This window comes from Panicum hallii, chromosome 4 (genome assembly GCF_002211085.1).
Source record: "Panicum hallii strain FIL2 chromosome 4, PHallii_v3.1, whole genome shotgun sequence".
Taxonomy (NCBI): Eukaryota; Viridiplantae; Streptophyta; class Magnoliopsida; order Poales; family Poaceae; genus Panicum; species Panicum hallii.
Window position 1 is genome coordinate 48,758,909 of NC_038045.1, and position 19,589 is coordinate 48,778,497.

Genomic DNA, 19,589 nt, shown 5'->3' on the forward strand with positions numbered 1-19,589 from the left:
GTATCGGAATGGGCCTCCGGCCATGCGAAAGGCGTCTGTGTGTGTCCAAAAACTAGCGGAAAACGTTTACCTGAAAAATGCAGGTGTTTTAACATAATAGTCCAGTATAATTAGTTTTATGTCATAAATCTTGCAAGTTAATAAGAGAATGTTGCATCGACTGTCTTGACCTAGTAATCTAAGGGAGTAATCCTAGAAATCCTAGTAAAACACCGTCGCCCATTCACGTGTTCGTGCCTCCCGATTGAAGAACCAAAAGTGGATATGTGCAGTCTTGCGTGCGCAGAGATGATGGTGCCTGTCTATGATCTGAGATCACGTGCGGATGCGCCAGAGGAGGCGGCCTACTCACATTGGCGTGCTGCGGCGCACGTGCCGCGCGTGGATTGGTAAAGAAAACGGATCCTTGGCTTGGTGGGCACGGGATGCCGCGCTCCACGCAACGGCAACAGCAACGCAGCCGCGGCTCCGTCCCAACCCAAGTTCCCCGTTGCTCTTTCCGTCCAGCGTCCACACACCTCACCTGCTCACCAGCAGACTTGCTCTGTGATGCATTCCTCTGATGATCCCCTCTCGCTTAGCCGAACCGCAACGGCTCCCGTGCCGCCCGCACGACCTGCTTGCGCTGCCGCAACTACTAGTCCGCCGCCGCTCCGCTGCTATCCGCTAGCGTAGCCCCCCGCGCCGGAGTCGCCGCCGCGATGGCCTCCCGATCCGCCGGGGCCCTCGGGCTCCTCCTCCTCCTTCTAGCCGCCGTCGCGGTCGCGGGCTCCGCCGCCGCCGCCGGGGCAGGGGAGGGGAAGTGGCGGGAGGAGCAGGCGCGGGACCGGGTGCCGCGGGTGCCGGGGCAGGGCTTCAACACCAGCTTCGCGCACTACGCCGGGTACGTCACCGTCAGCGAGCCGCGCGGCGCCGCGCTCTTCTACTGGTTCTTCGAGGCCGAGAAGGACCCGGGGTCCAAGCCCCTCGTGCTCTGGCTCAACGGAGGTACGGCACCTAACCTCAATGGATGGCTCCGTTATTTGGGGGAACGGGGCGGGTGATCTGGCGTCCTCATCTTATGTGGGAACGGTGACTTGAGAATGATGCCTTGCTTGCGCAATGGCAACTTTCACGAGCACAGATAATTTGTATGGTGTATCGTTCCAACCAGGATGCCGCATCTGGGAAATTGGCTTGGGAGTTAGAACATACTGGTTCCTGAAAGGGTGTAATCTAGAAGATAAATCTTCTGAACTTACTGATCGAAAGCTCTTTAACTATAAATAGCACCCGTGTACTTTTCTCCACCCACCCTTTTTAGCTATAAGTAGCAGTAGTTATGATATTTCTGTCTCTATCTTCATACAAATGGCTGGCAGTGAGTTTGCAAAAAGGTTACCCATGCGCTATTGATAAACTCATCCAAGCTATGTTCCTCTTTACTCAAGTGTATCTATTGTCTTCCAGGGCCTGGATGCTCGTCCATTGCCTATGGACTTGGAGAAGAAGTGGGACCTTTCCATGTTAATGCAGATGGAAAGGGGGTACATATGAATCCTTATTCTTGGAACAAAGGTACCAGTCAATAAAACAAACTTTGTTCACAAACAGTACCACCATTTTCTTTTTTCAGTTTCTTGATTTGCTGTCATGTATCTTTTCTCGAGCCTTTTGTTTCTGGTCTCCACGGATTGTTTGATTGCAGATACTATCAGAAAATGGCATATTTTTTCTAATAAACATTAAACTTCACTTGAGGCAGCAATTTACTACGTTTTGCAGAATTCAACTTCTACAATAGCATAGATTCTTTGTTTTTGCGGTGGGCACAACATTTTTTATAGGCAAACTGGTGGGCTGGTATATACCCTATGGGAAGGGTCACGACTGTGAATGGGTATACTTGAAAATCATTTTTTCTTTCCCCTTGCAATAAAGAAGAAGCGGTTTTCATGTATGCATGCCAATTAATTTTTTCTGCATTTTGAATTTAGCTCGGTAACTTTGGTGACATTTGTATCTTTAAATGCTGGTCGCATGCTTCTTTTAAAAGAACAAGTAAAAGAATGGAAAAACCAGTGCTGAACTCTTCCATGTTTCACTTGTAAATTGATAATTTGTCCATCCTTAAACGGTAAGCTCAACATTCTGTAAAATGTAAATTGATAATTATTTCCTTTAGTTGAGGAATCGATCCAGCTCTGTCAGATGCAAAGTGCAACTTCACCATTGAATTCATAAACCTTTTCGAATTGCTCATAATCAGATTGAATAAAACTTCAGTTTCATTCTTATAAAACTTGTTTTAGCAAAACTGCAAGTGCTATTTTTCTATTGCTGAATTTATCAATTCTTCTATTTTTTCCCCCTTGAAAAACAGGATAGCTGTGTGTCATTTTATTAATAGAAGAAAACACTAGCTTATCAGTTCTTATACATTCCGGAGCTTTATCCCTCAATGACAGATTTGTTAATAATCTCTTTTATTTTGCAGTTGCAAATTTATTGTTTGTTGATTCACCTGTTGGTGTTGGTTACTCATATTCAAACACCTCTGATGATATTTTAAGCAACGGGGATGCGAGGACTGGTACTGTAATCCCAGAAGTATATATTATCTAGTTTACATAAGATTCCTGGTCCTGAATATAATTTCATTAGGTTTTGCTCACTGGTTCTCTCAATATTTTACAGCCAAGGATTCATTAGAATTCTTACTTAAGTGGCTTGAACGCTTTCCTCAGTATAAGGGGCGTGAGTTTTATTTGACAGGGGAGAGTTATGCTGGTCAGTAGCTTTTCTTCTATGAACTTCTGTTTCATTTGTATTAGCACTTCTTTTATGAAAAAAAAACTTTGATGGAACTCCAATTGGGTTAGGTCACTACGTTCCTCAACTGGCTCAAGCCATAAAAAGGTACCATGAGGCCACCGGTGACAAATCGATTAATCTAAAGGGATACATGGTATGGTTTTATGGTTTTGCTAATTCTGCCTTTATACTACTCCAATGCCATCATGTATTTTGATAATCCATGAATATCCCTTTTCGGTGGCCAAATTAGATATTTCTAGTCATATTTGTAATTTCCTCTGCAGTTTTTGTTGTCCCTTATGTTCTGCGTCTGTTTTTTTAAAGGATCTTGAACTTTTGATTTGCAAATTGGTACATATCTGCTGTGGTCAAGGAAAATTGCATGCTGGCCTTATGCAATGGTGGACTGACCTTTAGCTGTTGCCCACTTAGATGATGTTATGCTAATTACTATGTTTCTGCTTTGGCTTTGCTTTCTTGGCATATCGAAGGAGATAATCTGATAACTTGCTTTCAACTTCTTCCATTTATGGCCGTATAGTTTCATCAATGGGGCTATAAAGTATGCAAGTGTAAATAATCAAGGGCCAAACCACAAGTATATTATCTGTATATAGATGTATTTTGAACTATACCGTGATGCTTTAAGCTAGGAGCCAGAATTTGTCTTGTTTCATTACATCTAAGGCATTTTGTGCAGGTAGGAAATGCTCTCACTGATGATTTCCATGACCACTATGGAATATTTCAATTCATGTGGACTACTGGCTTGATCTCCGATCAAACATATAAGCTGCTGAACATTTTCTGTGACTACGAGTCCTTTGTGCATACATCTCCACAGTGTGAGAAGATTCTTGATATTGCTAGCACTGAAGCTGGAAACATTGATTCATATAGCATCTTCACACCTACATGTCATGCATCTTTTGCCTCCTCAAAGAACAAAGTGATGAAAAGGCTACATGTAAGTTTTTAACATCCGAACTCAAGCAATATTACATAATTTCAGCTTATACCTTATACTAGCAAGGAGCATATACGTTGCGATGAATCCCAAATGAAATTACTATAAGTCCTAAATGCTCGTGTGAGATATTCATCATGCATAGTTAGAAATATTTGACTTAGAAATTTATATGTTAAGCAGTAATTCTTAATATCATAGATTATGCTAATTCTCTATTGAGGATCCTAATGCCATATCAATATGTATACACGAATGGATGCATAGAAAATTCTCTAAGTTGGTGATAAAATTCTCTAAGATATATCACTGTATTTTAACTCAGCTGCATGTTTATATGTAAGTTGCATGAGTGTTGTTTTCTCCAGAAAATGAAAAATATATTGCAGTTTTAGACTCAATGTCACTTAGTCTTTTTCTTGGGATACATGTATATTGTTTTAAATGGATTGAATGAAACACTATTAATGTTAGATGAGGCAGGATGCTTTTAAAACAAGATAGAAAATTTAAAAGAAAAAATTGGAAGTCCACTGCAATGTGGTGGGAGCTATTGGATTCAGTCTGGCATCTTGTCATTTCAATGGCACTTATGATATTTAAACTGTTATCGTTCATGAACTGACAGTTCCACATATTTTCGGTATATCTGATTCATACACATAATTTGTTTCAATAGTCTGTTGGAAAAATGGGAGAGCAGTATGATCCATGCACTGAAAAGCATTCAATTGTTTACTTCAATCTAGCTGAGGTCCAAAAGGCACTTCATGTTAATCCATTGATTGGAAAATCAAAATGGGAGACATGCAGGTAACTCTTTATGATCGCATTTTAGACATCTGATGCTGTCATTACCCTGACATGTTGGATTGTGAATTCTTGATGATGAATTAACAAGTGATTCAGTTTATAATATAAATTTTCATCCTCATTGGCATGGTTCTTATTTTTTATTTGTAGTTATACTGTTTATTTTGGCAAGAATAAAATATTATCATTTTAGTTTTCACTGCATGATGTACGGTTAATTGGTAACTAATCTTATTGCTGCCACAATATCTTTTTTTTTTTGGTCTGGGTGATTGTACTGGCAATTCTACTGTTACATGTTTATGCTTTTCAATATGAATATGCATTACTTGGATTGGACTCTTTGAACATATTATATTGGAACTGATATTCTCTACAGTGAAGTTGTTAATACTCATTGGGGGGACTGCGAAAGATCTGTGCTGCATATCTACCATGAACTTATACAGTATGGCCTTCGTATATGGGTGTTCAGGTGATTCTTAACTCTGTGGACTTTTAAAAGACAGGTTGCTATCCATTCAGATGGCTCTTATATGTTCTTTAGCAAGGTTAACTTTCCCTAAAAAGAGCAAGAATTGGTTTGGTTTCTTGGACCATCTAGAAAAATGGGTAAAAAATTTGTTCTGTAATACATATGCACAACTTAGTTCTATTCCTTTAGTACTTTTGGTCTAATTAACTTGGTTGCATACTGTAACCACGATGTAACACTTCTTCCAAGGAACTATTGTATTTATTCATATGAAAATTTCAAAAGAAAGTACTACAGAGATTAAAGATAGTTATCTTTTCTCTTGTTCTAATTTTTTATTTCAAGCTTTGTCCAGTGGAGATACAGATGCAGTGATTCCAGTGACATCAACTAGGTACAGCATTGATGCTCTCAAGCTTCCAACAGTAACTCCATGGCATGCTTGGTATGACGATGATGGCGAGGTAGGGCCTTCCTCATCTCAACCCATGGGCTTCAATAGTAGATTAGTAGTAGCGGCTTGAATTTATACACAGCGTTCGGATTTGTGATTTGTTTGGGCATATTTTTGTCCTTATTGTATGTGGCTGTTTAGCACATCTCTCTTATCTATAAAGCTGTAGCAAATTCATGCCACCAGAGTCATCCATGTCATCAGAGTTATGCTGCCCATTCTTACTAAAAGCAAAAAGGAAAGAATAATTATGCAATCTGTTGAATAGACCTCAGCCCTCCTTTGTTTCCTATCCATTACCTCTGGCTCACATTTGTACATCTGCAACTGTGGCACCTCTTCCCTGCGCAATTCATTGTATGAAATCTTATTTATATATGAGAATCCATTATAGTTTTGATTGCAAAAGTTTAATCCTCATTCATTGATATTACAAGTTCCAACTCCTACATAAATATATCCATAGCAATGTACAGTTGTGCACAATCCATCGAGACAGTTCTAGAATTCGTCAGTTACATGCTACTCAAAATTTGAGATTTTGTGGAAATTAACAGTAAGGAAGTGAATCACTGGATGTATTACTCCTTGGAGAAGTCTGTTAATCTGCATTTGGTATTCCTAGGGCGTTTTAATTCACAGGATGCCCATATACTTTGTTTCAGACATAACACAGGGCATGCTAACATATCATTGAGCCGGTCAAGCGTAAGCACATGGTCTTAAACCTAGTCTGTACATATACCCTATTTGACCACCTGAGTCAGATAGGAAATTCCCTAATCTTGGTTGCATGCTACTTGTAATGCTGTCCCTTTCAATTGGGACTCAGTGTTTTTTACTGTCATTTGTTTCTTGCTCCAAAATATGGTCTCAATTGGAGAATCCATCATCCATTCCTAATTTCTGATTTCTTATATGTTTAAACAGGTTGGTGGCTGGACTCAAGGGTACCAGGGACTCACCTTTGTGACTGTGAGGGGTGCAGGCCATGAAGTTCCTCTTCATCGACCCAAACAGGCTCTCACACTCATCAAATCATTCTTGGCTGGGAGTCCAATGCCTGTGCAATCCAGTGCACACAGTGACATGTAACCTGTACTGCTACAACTGATTCAAGAGATGGCCATCATCAAAGTTCCATCTCAACCAAGTCAGTTGTTGGAACCCCACTTATTCTGAAACTTGCTATGGTTGTTTATGTATCAGAGCTACTGGTGCCACTGTGCCAGTTACCATAGCCGTTTATTTACCGGCTTTGCTGGTGCTTGTGCCAATTATCCCCTAAGAAAACCGGGGTAATAAACTGTAGAATAGTTTTTGTTGCCACGGAACTGACACACCGTGTTGAACTGTTGATGTTACTGTGAGCCTAAGAACAAATTTGCATGTGTCACTGTACTGTATTTATTTATGCACAAGGTGTGATTTCTGATGTTTGCAATAATGATCTAGACTTGGATTGCTGTAATGCTGCTGTGTTGCACCTTTGTGAGATGTATTATTTCCACTTTAGAGGTCTTCATGGTTCAGAGACACATGCCCCTCTGATGAACTGTAGTAAATGATTATCCTACTTGCAATCTGAATATAGCTGATCTTTAAATCAAATACTGTAAAAGTATCAGGGAATGGCGGAACGGAAACTCACATTTCCAGATGAGATCTCCAGTGATGAAACTGCAGTTCCTTTGGTAAAAGTAACTGCTTTTTAAGCATAGTAGCTCTCATAGCATTCAGCAATTTTTTGGTGTACATAGATGACCCGCTGAGAATGAAAAAACAACGCACATATTTTGGCATTTAAACATAGGTAAGAAAAAGAAGATTGTCTGTATAGGTATGTTAAGACCAAATCCTGTTATTCGCAAAATGTTTCCAGATTCGCGGAGCACAATAGTTGTCACTACCAGCTGTAAAATCCGCACTACTTTGCTAAGCCTTTTGCAGATGAACACCTCTGAAGTGTCACCTGTCCTTTTCAGAAAGCAGCAACTATAGCTCTTAATACATACAAAGGTACGCAGACCTTATTCTGCTCTACATGCTTGCACATATCAGTTTTCACGTCTTACTGTTACCACTTATTGAAAGTTTGAAACATCACCCTCCACTGAGGAGAAAGGCGAGGCGAGGCACATTCTTGCCCTTTTATCTTTAGGCACCCTCCTTTTTGTTCCTTTTCTTTTCCTATTAGTCGTGCATTTTGAAATGATGTATGTTTTGATTGCCAATTTCTCCCCGACCACGATTAGCACTAAGACATATGGAAAATCATTGTGCAGAGGGAGCACTAAGCACTGATGTCGCGCACTTAATTTTTAATAACTTCATTGCCTGTATGATACATTTTAATTGGTTTCCGTCTAATCGTAATTTGATAATTTCATTACAAATAGATTGAATTCCATCATAATAAAACACTAAAACACAGAAGTCCTTGATCCTGTTTTTTTCCATTAAAAAGTTATGTTTGATAGACTTTCTGATCGGGTCCAGATCAGCTTTCGTGACGACAGATACTTACTACCTTGGCTGTCATTTTTCCTGAAAAATAAGCAGCAAGAGCATTGGCAATTCAAACTGAGAGAAGTAAGAAATGCACATTATTTTTAGCAAGGATCCTTTAGCAAATCACATTGAGAAATAGTGAATGCACCACCGTGACAGCTAACAGAGCAGTTGCAATTTCTGCTCTTGGATGCTGGCTGTCTATTTTCTGGCTGCATTTCGCTGCTAGCCAAGATATTTCCCTATGCTTATTGCTGTCATCCTTGCAAGTCTGATATCCACATCTCCATGACCATTTTTCACCTTCCACTCAAGTAACTTTTCCTCGGTCGTTTTCTGGCCTCTGTAAATATCGTTCAGCCTGTCGACTCAACAGTCAACACCACTCCCTCCGACAAGCTTAAGAAGGAACGCGGCACCGTGGGCACACCTAGCAGTCTAAGAGCATGATGTGTTGACTTGCAAATGTTACTTCAATTGACAAGTTACGACTCGAGCGCACGATGCATTTTCTCCAGAATAAAGTTGCTTGCTTGCTTCTTCTTGTGGTAGTGATCCTCCATGTTATGCTTTCAATGCAGTACTCCATCTGTCTGTACGCATTGGAATCAGAAGAAGTCAAACCTGGTAAGTTTTAGCTAACAATTAGTTAAATTATATGCCTGCTTAGTATATGAAAAAAATAGTAATACATTTATATTGTATGCATCTTTTGATACACCATTGATTTTGTACGTAGCAATGTGTATGAGAAGTTTTATTTTACTACCTATACAATGCACTTTGTCCACTTAACCCCTTAAATACATTGTATAAGAACTCCATGACTCCATATAGTTCGGAGGAGTAAACTGTGTCGAAACTATGTTTAAAGGTCAAGCAGAAAAGCAGAAAAGTAAACACTTTTACAACAGTAAAAGGTTCTATAAAAAGAGACAGAACGAGCAGCACACTACCAAAGCATCCGGCATTTTCAGAAATTCATCTCGAAAACTGAAGCTTCCAACTAAAGACTTGGGAATTCAGCTACTTTTACCTTCAGTTGGGCATTGTAAATCCTCTGTCCAACTCCAACAAAACCCATCATGTTGTCGAAATGGATTATCCATCCATGAAGATCGAGCGGTCTGGACGGCTTTAATCAGTCGATCTGGTGGTGTGATTGTACTTCGACCTGCACCACTTACCACACCAGGCCCCTTTTCACCACCCCTTGGCGTCGTTGCTGGCCATTTCCTCGACAGCCCGACACGTGCCAAGCCCTTCACAACACGTGACGGCCTCCCTTGCCTCTTTCTCTGTGGCTGCTGCTTCACGGGATCACGTCAAGCATAGGCCCTTTTTTTTTTTGCTGCAGCCTTGGAGTGACTTGTAGCTTTCGGTGTCCGATCCTGTGAGATGGTCAGCAGCAGTACGTCCAGGTCACCATCGGAGCAGGCAAGCCTCCCTAACCGCACCAGCACTCGTATCAACGGGGCGCCGCGTCACACCGCAACACAACGCACACGCATCAGTTGCCCACATGACGTACGAAAGCGTGCTAGTTGATAGGATCGGAGATGGAAACGTACCCTATGCTAGCAGAGTGTGACCGGCTCAACCGGATGCAAATCATAGTTTAGACGCCTCTAATGGCACGCGTGTTAGGGCTTAATCCCACCCAGATCCGACTCGTCATCCACAGACGATGATCATCATCCGCGCGCTTTAACTCTCGTGCAGGAGTCCTTGGAGCCATCGAGTCTGGCCGACCTCTTAGTTTATGTGAGATCGCGTGCGCGGTTGAATGGCTTGGTTTGGTTTCACATCGGAAACGGAGAAATAGTCCCGCATGTCAACTTGATTGAAAGAAAAGTCTGGCATGAGAGGGCCATTCAAATAATAATACAACAGTTTTGTTTCGATTTCAATGACCTAGATTGGATTGGATTGTTCCTAGAATTGTGTTGACTTGATTTGCGGTCACCATCCCTTCACCAAATTCTTAGTTTGGATGTTTATTTTCGAGGCGTGAAGAAACTAAACTCATTGTCAGTTCGACCTGTGGCTTTAATGATAGGCAAAACTAATCTATGTTTGACGTTCACGGGGGCCACCATGAACTATCTCCAGGTGAGCTACCAAATGATCAATCACACCAAACCGTGCGCGTGCACACCCCCCCTATCCCAAGTCAAACCATTTGGCGCCAAAGCTGCAGCCCCCCTGCAAGTTTCAACTGCAGTTAGGCAGCCACCTTCCCGCCTTTTCCTTCCTCGTATCTTCTCCAGCTACTACTCCTTCCTCTCCTCCTCCTGTTCACCATAAAACCACGGCATTGTAGCAGACGATGTTGCTATCAATGGTCACCGCATCCACCTCGCCACCACCGCCCTTTCGGCCACCATGGCCAAATTCCTCATCCCAATCATCATCTTTCATGTCGGCCTCCTGCCGATCGCTGTCGCGGCAGCAGCAGCCGCACCACCAGCAGTGGACGACGACGACCGGTCCGCGCTCCTCGCGTTCCGGTCGAACGTCTCGGCTGACCCCGGTGGCGCCCTCGCGGACTGGGGCCGCTCGCCGGAGTTCTGCAATTGGACGGGCGTCATGTGCGGCGGCCCCGGCAGGCGGCGTGTCACGCAGCTGGTGCTTAGTGGGAAGGGGTTGTCCGGCGTGATCTCGCCGGAGCTGGGGCGGCTGTCTTTCGTCACGGTTCTTGACCTGTCGAGCAATGCTTTCGCCGGCGCGATCCCGCCGGAGCTAGGCGCGCTGTCAATGCTGACGCAGCTGAGCTTGACCAACAACCTCCTCGAGGGGGCGATCCCCGCCGGCCTCGGGTTCCTCCAGAGGCTGTACTACCTCGACCTCAGCGGCAACCGGCTCTCCGGCGGCATACCGGAGACGCTCTTCTGCAACTGCTCGGCCTTGCAGTACTTGGACCTCGCCAACAACTCCCTCACCGGCGACATCCCCTACGCCGACGAGTGCCGCCTCCCCAGCCTCCGCTACCTCCTCCTCTGGTCGAACGACCTGTCCAGCGCGATCCCGCCGGCGCTGGCCAACTCACCCATGCTAGAGTGGATCGACTTCGAATCCAATTACCTCTCCGGCAAGCTGCCGTCGCAGGTGTTCGACAGATTGCCGCGGCTCCAGTACCTCTACCTCTCGTACAACAACCTCTCCAGCCACGACAGCAACACCGACCTCGACCCCTTCTTCCGCTCCCTGAGGAACTGCACTCACCTGCAGGAGCTCGAGCTCGCCGGGAACGACCTCGGCGGGCGGCTGCCGCCGTTCATTGGCGAGCTCCCGCGGGCCCTCCGGCAACTCCATCTCGAGGACAATGCCATCTCGGGCTCCATCCCGCCCAACATCTCCGGCCTCGTCAACCTCACGTACCTCAACCTCTCCAACAACCTGCTCAACGGCTCCATCCCGCCGGACATGTCGCACATGCGGCGGCTCGAGCGGCTATACCTGTCGAACAACCTCCTCTCCGGCGAGATACCCAAGTCCATCGGCGAGATACCACACCTCGGCCTCGTCGATTTCTCCGGCAACCGTCTCGCCGGAGCGATCCCGGACACATTCTCCAACCTGACGCAGCTCAGGCGGCTAATGCTGCACCACAACCAGCTCTCCGGCGCCATTCCCCCCAGCCTCGGAGACTGCCTGAACCTGGAAATCTTGGACCTCTCCTACAATGGCTTGCAAGGCCCCATCCCGGCGTATGTCGCCGCCTTGAGCAGCCTCAAACTCTACCTGAACCTGTCGAACAACCACCTGGAGGGGCCTCTCCCTCTCGAGCTCAGCAAGATGGACATGATCCTGGCGCTCGACCTGTCGGCGAACAAGCTCGCCGGCACGATCCCGTCGCAGCTCGGCAGCTGCGTCGCGCTTGAGTACCTCAACCTCTCCGGCAACGCGCTGCGTGGCGCGCTCCCGGCGTCCGTCGCGGCGCTGCCGTTCCTGCAGGCGCTCGACGTGTCGCGCAACGCTCTGTCCGGACCCCTGCCCGTGTCCCTGCAGGTGTCCACGTCGCTCCGGGAGGGTAACTTCTCGTACAACAACTTTTCCGGTGTGGTGCCGCACGCCGGCGTGCTGGCGAACCTCTCGGCGTCGGCGTTCCGCGGCAACCCCGGCCTTTGCGGCTACGTTCCGGGCATTGCCATGTGCGAACCTGAGCGTGCGCGCCGCCGGCGCCCGCTGGTCCCTGCTATAGTTGGCATCGTCTTCGCAGTGTCCCTCATGCTCAGCGCTGTCGGGTGCCGGTCCATGGTGACCGCGAGGGCGAAGCGGTTGGGGAGCCAGTCGGCGCGCCTCGTCGACGGCGAGGAGCAAGCGGATAGAGAGCACCCGAGGATATCGTACCGAGAGCTCTGCGAGGCAACCGGCGGCTTCGTCCAGGAGGGCCTGATCGGCGCCGGCAGCTTCGGGCGCGTCTACGAGGGGACGCTCCGCGACGGCGCGCGCGTCGCCGTGAAGGTGCTGGACCCGAAGGGCGGCGGCGAGGTCTCCGGCAGCTTCAAGAGGGAGTGCGAGGTGCTCAAGCGGACACGGCACAAGAACCTCGTCCGGGTGATCACCACCTGCAGCACGGCCAGCTTCAACGCGCTGGTGCTCCCCCTGATGCCCAAGGGCAGCCTCGACGGCCTCCTCTACCCGCCGCACGGCGACATTGACGGCGGCGGCCTCGACTTCGCCCAGATCATGGGCATCGTGAGCGACATTGGCGAGGGGATGGCCTACCTGCACCACTACGCGCCGGTCAGGGTCGTGCACTGCGACCTCAAGCCGAGCAACGTCCTCCTCGACGAGGGGATGCGCGCCGTGATCTCGGACTTCGGCATCGCCCGGCTCGTTGCCGGCGAAGCCAGCAGCGCCAGCGACGAGTCCGCCCCGTGCAACTCCATCACCGGGCTGTTGCAAGGCTCCGTGGGGTACATCGCACCTGGTACGTTCGCCCTTGGACACGTGTACGCATGCATACATGACAGTGACACCATGGAGCATGACAATTATTCCACATAATCATGTATTAATCCTGTCATTAATTTTTCTAATTTGGTTTTGTTTTGATCAGAGTACGGATTGGGAGGGCATCCTTCGACGCAGGGCGACGTGTACAGCTTCGGCGTGATGCTCCTGGAGCTGGTCACGGGGAAGCGGCCAACGGACGTGATCTTCCACGAGGGGCTCACGCTGCACGACTGGGTGAGGCGGCACTACCCGCACGACGTGGGCGCCGTCCTCGCGCACGCGCCGTGGCGGGAGCGGGCGCTGCAGTCGCCCGCGGCGGCGGCCGAGGTGGCCGTCGTCGAGCTCATCGAGCTCGGGCTGGTGTGCACGCAGCACTCGCCGGCGCTGCGACCCACCATGGCGGACGTCTGCCACGAGATCACGCTGCTCAAGGAGGACCTCGCCCGCCACGGCGCCGCCGACGGCGACGGCTGCCGCCGCTCGTTCTCGACCAAGGACTCGCTGTTCTCCAACTGAGTTCACATCGAATTGTTTAGGACAACAAATCCATCAGTGCACGCACGGCTGCACGCACACACCACGCGCCGGGAAACATCGACGCGATGCTAGCTGCCGCTGCTGTTTCCGTGGTGGTGGATTCGACGGGTCGTCTCCCTCAGCTCCGGCCGCCACCACCATTGATTTGTTTATTCCACGGTTGGGAGCCGCCTACTACTAAACTAGTGCTGATTCTTTGGGTTGTTAATTCTGCAATGGAGGAGGCACTCGATTAACAACCCGTGCCGTGTTGCGAGCATGTCGGACTCCATTAGCCGTTTAGGAAGCGAAAAGGCTCTTGAGTTAGGTCATTATTCAGGTGCTCACGACCAAGCATAAACAAACCCTACTAGCTAGTACCTGAAAGATCATAGCCGATCGATCGGCGCTGTCGTTCGATGCATCTATCTGATGATCATGTATGATTGTATGAAGAATGTAATGCCCTCTTCACCACCAACACATTGTATAATGTTGTTCGAGATCTGACAGGAACTTCCGTGTTCTTATCGTAGAGATCGATCAATTAGGCTTTTTAATTAGCACGCCTGCTAGCTTTAATGCAGTCAACTTGGCTGATGTGTTAGAGTTCAGAAAGTGATAGACACATTGCTTGCACACGCAGTTATATATATATGATCAAGAAATTAAAGACTGTTGGATCACATTTTGTTATTGTTGGTGGGGTTTTGACCTGGGTATAGATAAACCCTAATAACTGCGACTACTAGCGAAGATACGATCTCCGCGTGCTCGAGCCCTGGATTACTATGTTCTAGCCAGAAAGCAAAAGGGCTTTCAGGATATGAATTCTAGTATAAGGTGTATCAATCTGTCAGGTGGGAATGGTATGATACAATGTGTATACTTTCACACTTAGTTTGTGACATTGCACGCATCAGTAGCTTGATTGGACCGGCGTATGATGCTAATAATAAAGTGTCCATAAACTAGAGCTCGCTTTGCTGGCATAATCACAGCAGCACGCAAAGACTGATGTGATTGTAACTAGCTAAGTGATTTCTAATTCATGCTGCACTTGGTCTGTCTTTTTGTTCTTTTTCGTACAAAAGATGGTACTGCCCCTTTTTGAAAAGAGTAAATATGATGCAGATGATGACAGAAATTTACACAACCGTACCGCCCATGCATTTTCCCAGGGCGATCCATCTAATGCTATGATCATCTTATTTTCTCTTGCAAAACGGTGGCATAACCATGTGGCATCATAGCGGCAGAACGCAAAGCTCTGATGGTTGAGATCATGGGTTCATCAGATGGCGGCATTAGTCTACAATCTGATATATTTGGTACTCCGATCTCCGTCCCAAATTATTAATTATTCTGATTTTTCTAGGTGCATATTGCTATGCATCTAGATATATGTATTATGTCTAGGTACATAATAAAATCTATAATAAAATCTATGTATCTGGAAAGGCTATAACGACTAATAATTTAGGATGGAGGAAGTAAAATACTCTTGTCTATTCTGGTGTCGGCACAAACAAAATTTGAACCATACCACATGGGTCATAGGCTATTTTTTTTATCGCCCTTATTGGCATCACGAACATGTTTGAATACGCTATACCTTTATATTTTCTACTCACAATCTAGAATCAACAATAGAAGCTGATCTCTTTGCGTGGAAGCATCTGTGCCACCCTTTGAACATTATTTCCTATTCGAAAATAATAATACTATAAAGATCCCTATATCCCCCAAAGCTAGCCTATAGACCCAGCTTTCGGAGCAATGGCGGTCCTCACCACAAACACGCATCTTAATTCTTAACTACCCCCTAATTACCACAAGCTTAAACGAGTCTACAAGGCAACAAGACACGTAGAACCTAGAAGGCCAGTCCTAATGAAAATTTCATAGTATCAAATTCTATGACATATCATCAATTTTGCTGACATAGCGATGAGAGAGGAGGAAGTTTTATAGAATAAAAGAAGAGTTTTATCCCTATAAAACTCAGTCGACACAGTTACCTAGTTTTCAGTTATCATAATTGTACCATAAAACTCTGCACTGTTACTGGCCGAACGGCTTCACCATGGATGCACGCAAATCTTCGGTGGGCCCATGCAGCCGCACGCACGCACACGGCACAGACACACATGATTGCATGCGCTCACTAATCACCCTTTCTAATCCACCGCCTCGCTCACTAATCCACACCTTAATCACCTAGTTTGCGTGCCAATCCACCTCGGTTGGATTCCACAGGAGAGTGTGTCCATACGGCAGGGCCCCACGTTTCAGTGAGACACTTCAGGTCAGGAGCCAGTCGTGTTCCGACATGTGTCCTTGGGAGCAAAGTCAAAAACTTGGCGCCAATGTGTAACGGCTGCAGCCAAACGGCAGTTAGGCAGGGCTGCCTCCTTTTCCCCTCCTTTAAAATCCCCAGCGGTGTAGCAAACGTAGCTATCATCAAGCATTGGCTCTCCAATGTCTTGAGCTCTCTCCGGCGCCTCATGCTTCAATGGAGGTTGCGCCGATCTCCGCCGCCATCCTCACCTTCCTTCTCCTCTTCCTCCCCCACTGTCCGAGCCCAACTGTTTTAGCTGGTGGGTCGGATGATCGCTCTGCACTTCTGTCCTTTAAGTCTAGCGTGTCCAGCGATCCCAATGGAGCGCTAGCAAGCTGGGGTTCACCCAATGTGTGCAACTGGACCGGTGTTTCTTGCGACATGGCGGCGAGGCGCGTCGTGAAGCTGATCCTAAGAGACCAAAAGCTCTCCGGTGAGGTCTCTCCTGCCCTCGGCAACCTCTCCCACCTCAACATACTCAACCTCTCGGGAAACCTCTTCACCGGGAGGGTTCCGTCGGAGTTGGGGAAACTCTTCCACCTCACTTTACTAGACATGTCGGCCAACTCATTTTCCGGTGAAGTCCCTCCAGAGCTCGGCAACCTCTCTAGCCTCAATTACTTTGACCTCTCTGGGAACTCGTTTGCCGGAGGAGTTCCGCCGGAGCTCGGGAACCTCTCCAAACTGACGCAATTGAGCATTGGCGGCAACAGTTTGGAGGGGTCAATTCCGGTTGAGCTCACACGCATTCCCAACCTCATCTACCTCAACCTTGGCGAGAACAACTTGTCCGGGCACATCCCAGAGGCCATCTTTTGCAACTTCTCCAACTTGCAGTACATTGATCTCTCCTCCAATTTCCTTGTCGGCAAGATCCCCATCCGGGGGGACTGCCCACTCCCTGACCTGATGTTCTTGGTCTTGTGGTCGAACAACCTCGTCGGCGGCATCCCACCGTCGATATCCAACTCGACTAAGCTCAAATGGCTGCTGCTGGAGAACAACTTCCTCACCGGCGAGCTGCCGTCCGGCATGTTCAGCAAAATGAGGGACTTGGAGCTCCTTTACCTCTCATACAACTACCTGACGAGTCCAGAGAACAACACCAACCTTGAGCCTTTCTTTGCCTCCCTGACAAACCGCACCAGCTTGAAGGAGCTTGGCGTCTCCTGGAACGAGATCGCCGGCACGATGCCGCCGCTTGTCGGCCGCCTCTCCCCCGGCCTCAAGCAGCTCCACCTGGAGTACAACAAGATCTTTGGCCCGATCCCGGCGAACCTCACCGACCTCACAAATCTCACCACGCTGAACCTGTCCCACAACCTCCTCAATGGCTCAATTCCACCTGGTATCGCCGCCATGCAGCGGCTCGAGCGGCTGTACCTCTCCAACAACCTGCTCTTCGGCGAGATCCCGCCGCCGCTCGGCACGATCCCACGGCTGGGGCTCATCGACCTCTCGCACAACCGGCTCACCGGCACCATCCCGGCCACGCTCTCCAACCTCACGCAGCTGCGCGTGCTCGTGCTGCGTCACAACCGTCTCTCCGGCGCTATCCCTCCGAGCCTTGCCCAGTGCGTGAACCTGCAAAACTTTGATCTCTCTCATAACGCGCTGCAGGGGAGGATCCCGGCAGACCTGTCCGGGCTCAGTGGCTTGCTCTACCTGAACCTCTCCAGCAACCAACTGGAAGGGCCGATCCCGGCGACCATCAGCAAGATGGTGATGCTGCAGGTGCTCAACCTGTCGTCAAACAGGTTGTCCGGCACGATCCCGCCGCAGCTCGGCAGCTGCGTCGCGCTCGAGTACTTTAATGTCTCCGGCAACGCGCTGGAGGGCGGCCTCCCGGACACCATCGGCGCCCTGCCGTTCTTGCAGGTTCTTGACGTGTCGTACAATGGCCTGACGGGCGCGCTGCCGTTGTCACTGGAGAAGGCGGCGTCGCTGCGGCGTGTCAACTTCTCCTACAACGGCTTCTCGGGGAAGGTGCCGGGCACCGGGGCCTTCGCGAGCTTCCCGGCGGACGCGTTCCTCGGCGATGCTGGCCTCTGCGGGCCCGTTGCCGGCTTGGCTCGGTGCGGCGGCGCAAGGCACCGCGTGGTTCGTGACCGGCGCGTGGTGTTGCCCGTGGTGATCACGGTCGTCGCGTTCACGCTGGCCATCGTCGGTGTCGTTGCGTGCCGCGCGGCGGCGAGAGCGGAAGTAAGGAGAGACTCGCGCCGCTCGATGCTGCTGACTGACGCCGACGAGCCGACCGACAGGGACTACCCGAGGGTGTCGTACCGGGAGCTCTCCGAGGCGACGCGCGGCTTCGAGCAGTCGAGCCTCATCGGCGCGGGGCGGTTCGGGCGCGTCTTCGAGGGCACGCTCCGCGACGGCACGCGCGTCGCCGTCAAGGTGCTCGACCCGAAGAGCGGCGGCGAGGTCTCCCGGAGCTTCAAGCGGGAGTGCCAGGTGCTGCGGCGAACGCGCCACCGGAACCTGGTGCGCGTGGTCACCGCGTGCAGCCAGCCGGACTTCCACGCGCTCGTGCTCCCGCTGATGCCCAACGGCAGCCTCGAGAGCCGCCTGTACCCGGCCGACGGCGGGCCGGGCCGCGGCCTCGACCTCGCGCAGCTGGTCGCCATCGCCAGCGACGTCGCCGAGGGGCTCGCCTATCTGCACCACTACGCGCCGGTCCGCGTCGTGCACTGCGACCTGAAGCCGAGCAACGTCCTCCTCGACGACGACATGACGGCCGTCGTCGCCGACTTTGGCATCGCCCAGCTGGTCAAGGACGTCGGCGACAGCGACTTCCGCGGCAACACCGGCTCAGGTGATCCGTGCAACTCCATCACCGGATTGTTACAAGGTTCAGTCGGCTACATCGCACCAGGTACAGTCCGTACATCCATTTATTTACACTAAACAACAAAGTTGGTTGATCTAAACCATGTCACATGTTCTGAACATTTTCTTGTGTTCTGTTCTTGCATGGTTCAGAGTACGGACTAGGAGGCCACCCATCGACCCAGGGCGACGTGTACAGCTTCGGCGTGATGCTTCTCGAGCTGATCACCGGGAAGAGGCCGACCGACATGATCTTCCAGGAGGGGCTCACGCTGCACGACTGGGTGAAGCAGCACTACCCGCACGACGTCGGCGAGGTCGTCGGGCAGTCGTGGCTGACGGACGCGGCGTCGGCTGTGGCGGACGAGAGGCTCTGGAACGATGTCATGGTCGAGCTGATCGACCTCGGGCTCGAGTGCACGCAGCACTCGCCGTCGGCGCGGCCGACCATGGTGGAGGTGTGCCACGGGATCACCCTCCTCAAGGAAGACCTCGCCAAGCACCTGGGCGCGCCGGGCACGACGGCGAGGAGGACGGCGTCGATGACGATGACGGCTAGCGAACGGTCGTACTCCACCACGGATTCGTCTTTCTGATGTTCAATTACGCTGGAAAATGTTCAGGATTCGGGAACAAGCTGCAGGCACTGGGTACTTCGGTACTTGTATATGTCGGCATGTAGCTCGGACCCTTAAGAGAATTGTGATGTTTTAGCGAGCGGTCGTTCTGCATCACGGACTCGACGATTCCGCTTTCTGACATTTAGTTAAAGTTCAGGATACAAGCTGCATGCAGCTGTGCACTTCGTACTTTTATTTCTTATTTCCAAATTGACATTTTTGTAAATTGTTAGAAGATATGCAAAATATATTTTTATAGGTTGATGGAGGAACTGCATCCATAGTATTTAATCTGCCTTTTACCG

The 19,589-nt window shown here is 49.0% G+C and overlaps 3 protein-coding genes across 4 annotated transcripts; all 3 read left to right on the plus strand.

The window, feature by feature from the left end:
• Positions 1-496: 496 nt before the first annotated feature.
• On the plus strand, positions 497-6,952 carry LOC112889512 (serine carboxypeptidase II-2). Of its 2 annotated transcripts, none has more exons than XR_003228125.1 (10): positions 497-987; positions 1,450-1,557; positions 2,477-2,572; positions 2,677-2,769; positions 2,862-2,947; positions 3,497-3,763; positions 4,443-4,576; positions 4,956-5,051; positions 5,397-5,515; positions 6,436-6,952. XR_003228125.1 is itself a non-coding variant. In XM_025956202.1 (10 exons), the coding sequence occupies exons 1-10, from the start codon at positions 702-704 to the stop codon at positions 6,598-6,600; spliced, it is 1,440 nt and encodes a 479-aa protein (XP_025811987.1). In that variant the 5' UTR covers positions 504-701; the 3' UTR covers positions 6,601-6,952. The 2 variants fall into 2 exon arrangements, 1 of the variants encoding a protein (XP_025811987.1); XM_025956202.1 differs by having other exon boundaries at positions 504-987; positions 5,407-5,515.
• Positions 6,953-10,401: 3,449 nt separating this feature from the next.
• On the plus strand, positions 10,402-14,128 carry LOC112890135 (putative leucine-rich repeat receptor-like serine/threonine-protein kinase At2g24130). The gene is made up of 2 exons (XM_025956998.1): positions 10,402-12,952; positions 13,082-14,128. The coding sequence occupies exons 1-2, from the start codon at positions 10,402-10,404 to the stop codon at positions 13,492-13,494; spliced, it is 2,964 nt and encodes a 987-aa protein (XP_025812783.1). The 3' UTR covers positions 13,495-14,128.
• Positions 14,129-15,916: 1,788 nt separating this feature from the next.
• Positions 15,917-19,556, plus strand: LOC112889700 (putative leucine-rich repeat receptor-like serine/threonine-protein kinase At2g24130). Its single transcript, XM_025956450.1, has 2 exons — positions 15,917-18,710; positions 18,818-19,556. The coding sequence occupies exons 1-2, from the start codon at positions 16,010-16,012 to the stop codon at positions 19,258-19,260; spliced, it is 3,144 nt and encodes a 1,047-aa protein (XP_025812235.1). The 5' UTR covers positions 15,917-16,009; the 3' UTR covers positions 19,261-19,556.
• The last annotated feature ends 33 nt before the right edge of the window (positions 19,557-19,589 follow it).

Coding starts and splice junctions, on each gene's coding strand:
- LOC112889700 (XM_025956450.1), top strand. CDS start 16,010: ATGGAGGTTGCGCCGATCTCCGCCGCCATCCTCACCTTCCTTCTCCTC. Junction 18,711..18,817: donor AGTCGGCTACATCGCACCAG/GTACAGTCCGTA, acceptor TGCATGGTTCAG/AGTACGGACTAGGAGGCCAC.
- LOC112889512 (XM_025956202.1), top strand. CDS start 702: ATGGCCTCCCGATCCGCCGGGGCCCTCGGGCTCCTCCTCCTCCTTCTA. Junction 2,948..3,496: donor TTAATCTAAAGGGATACATG/GTATGGTTTTAT, acceptor CATTTTGTGCAG/GTAGGAAATGCTCTCACTGA. Junction 4,577..4,955: donor TCAAAATGGGAGACATGCAG/GTAACTCTTTAT, acceptor TATTCTCTACAG/TGAAGTTGTTAATACTCATT.
- LOC112890135 (XM_025956998.1), top strand. CDS start 10,402: ATGGCCAAATTCCTCATCCCAATCATCATCTTTCATGTCGGCCTCCTG. Junction 12,953..13,081: donor CGTGGGGTACATCGCACCTG/GTACGTTCGCCC, acceptor TGTTTTGATCAG/AGTACGGATTGGGAGGGCAT.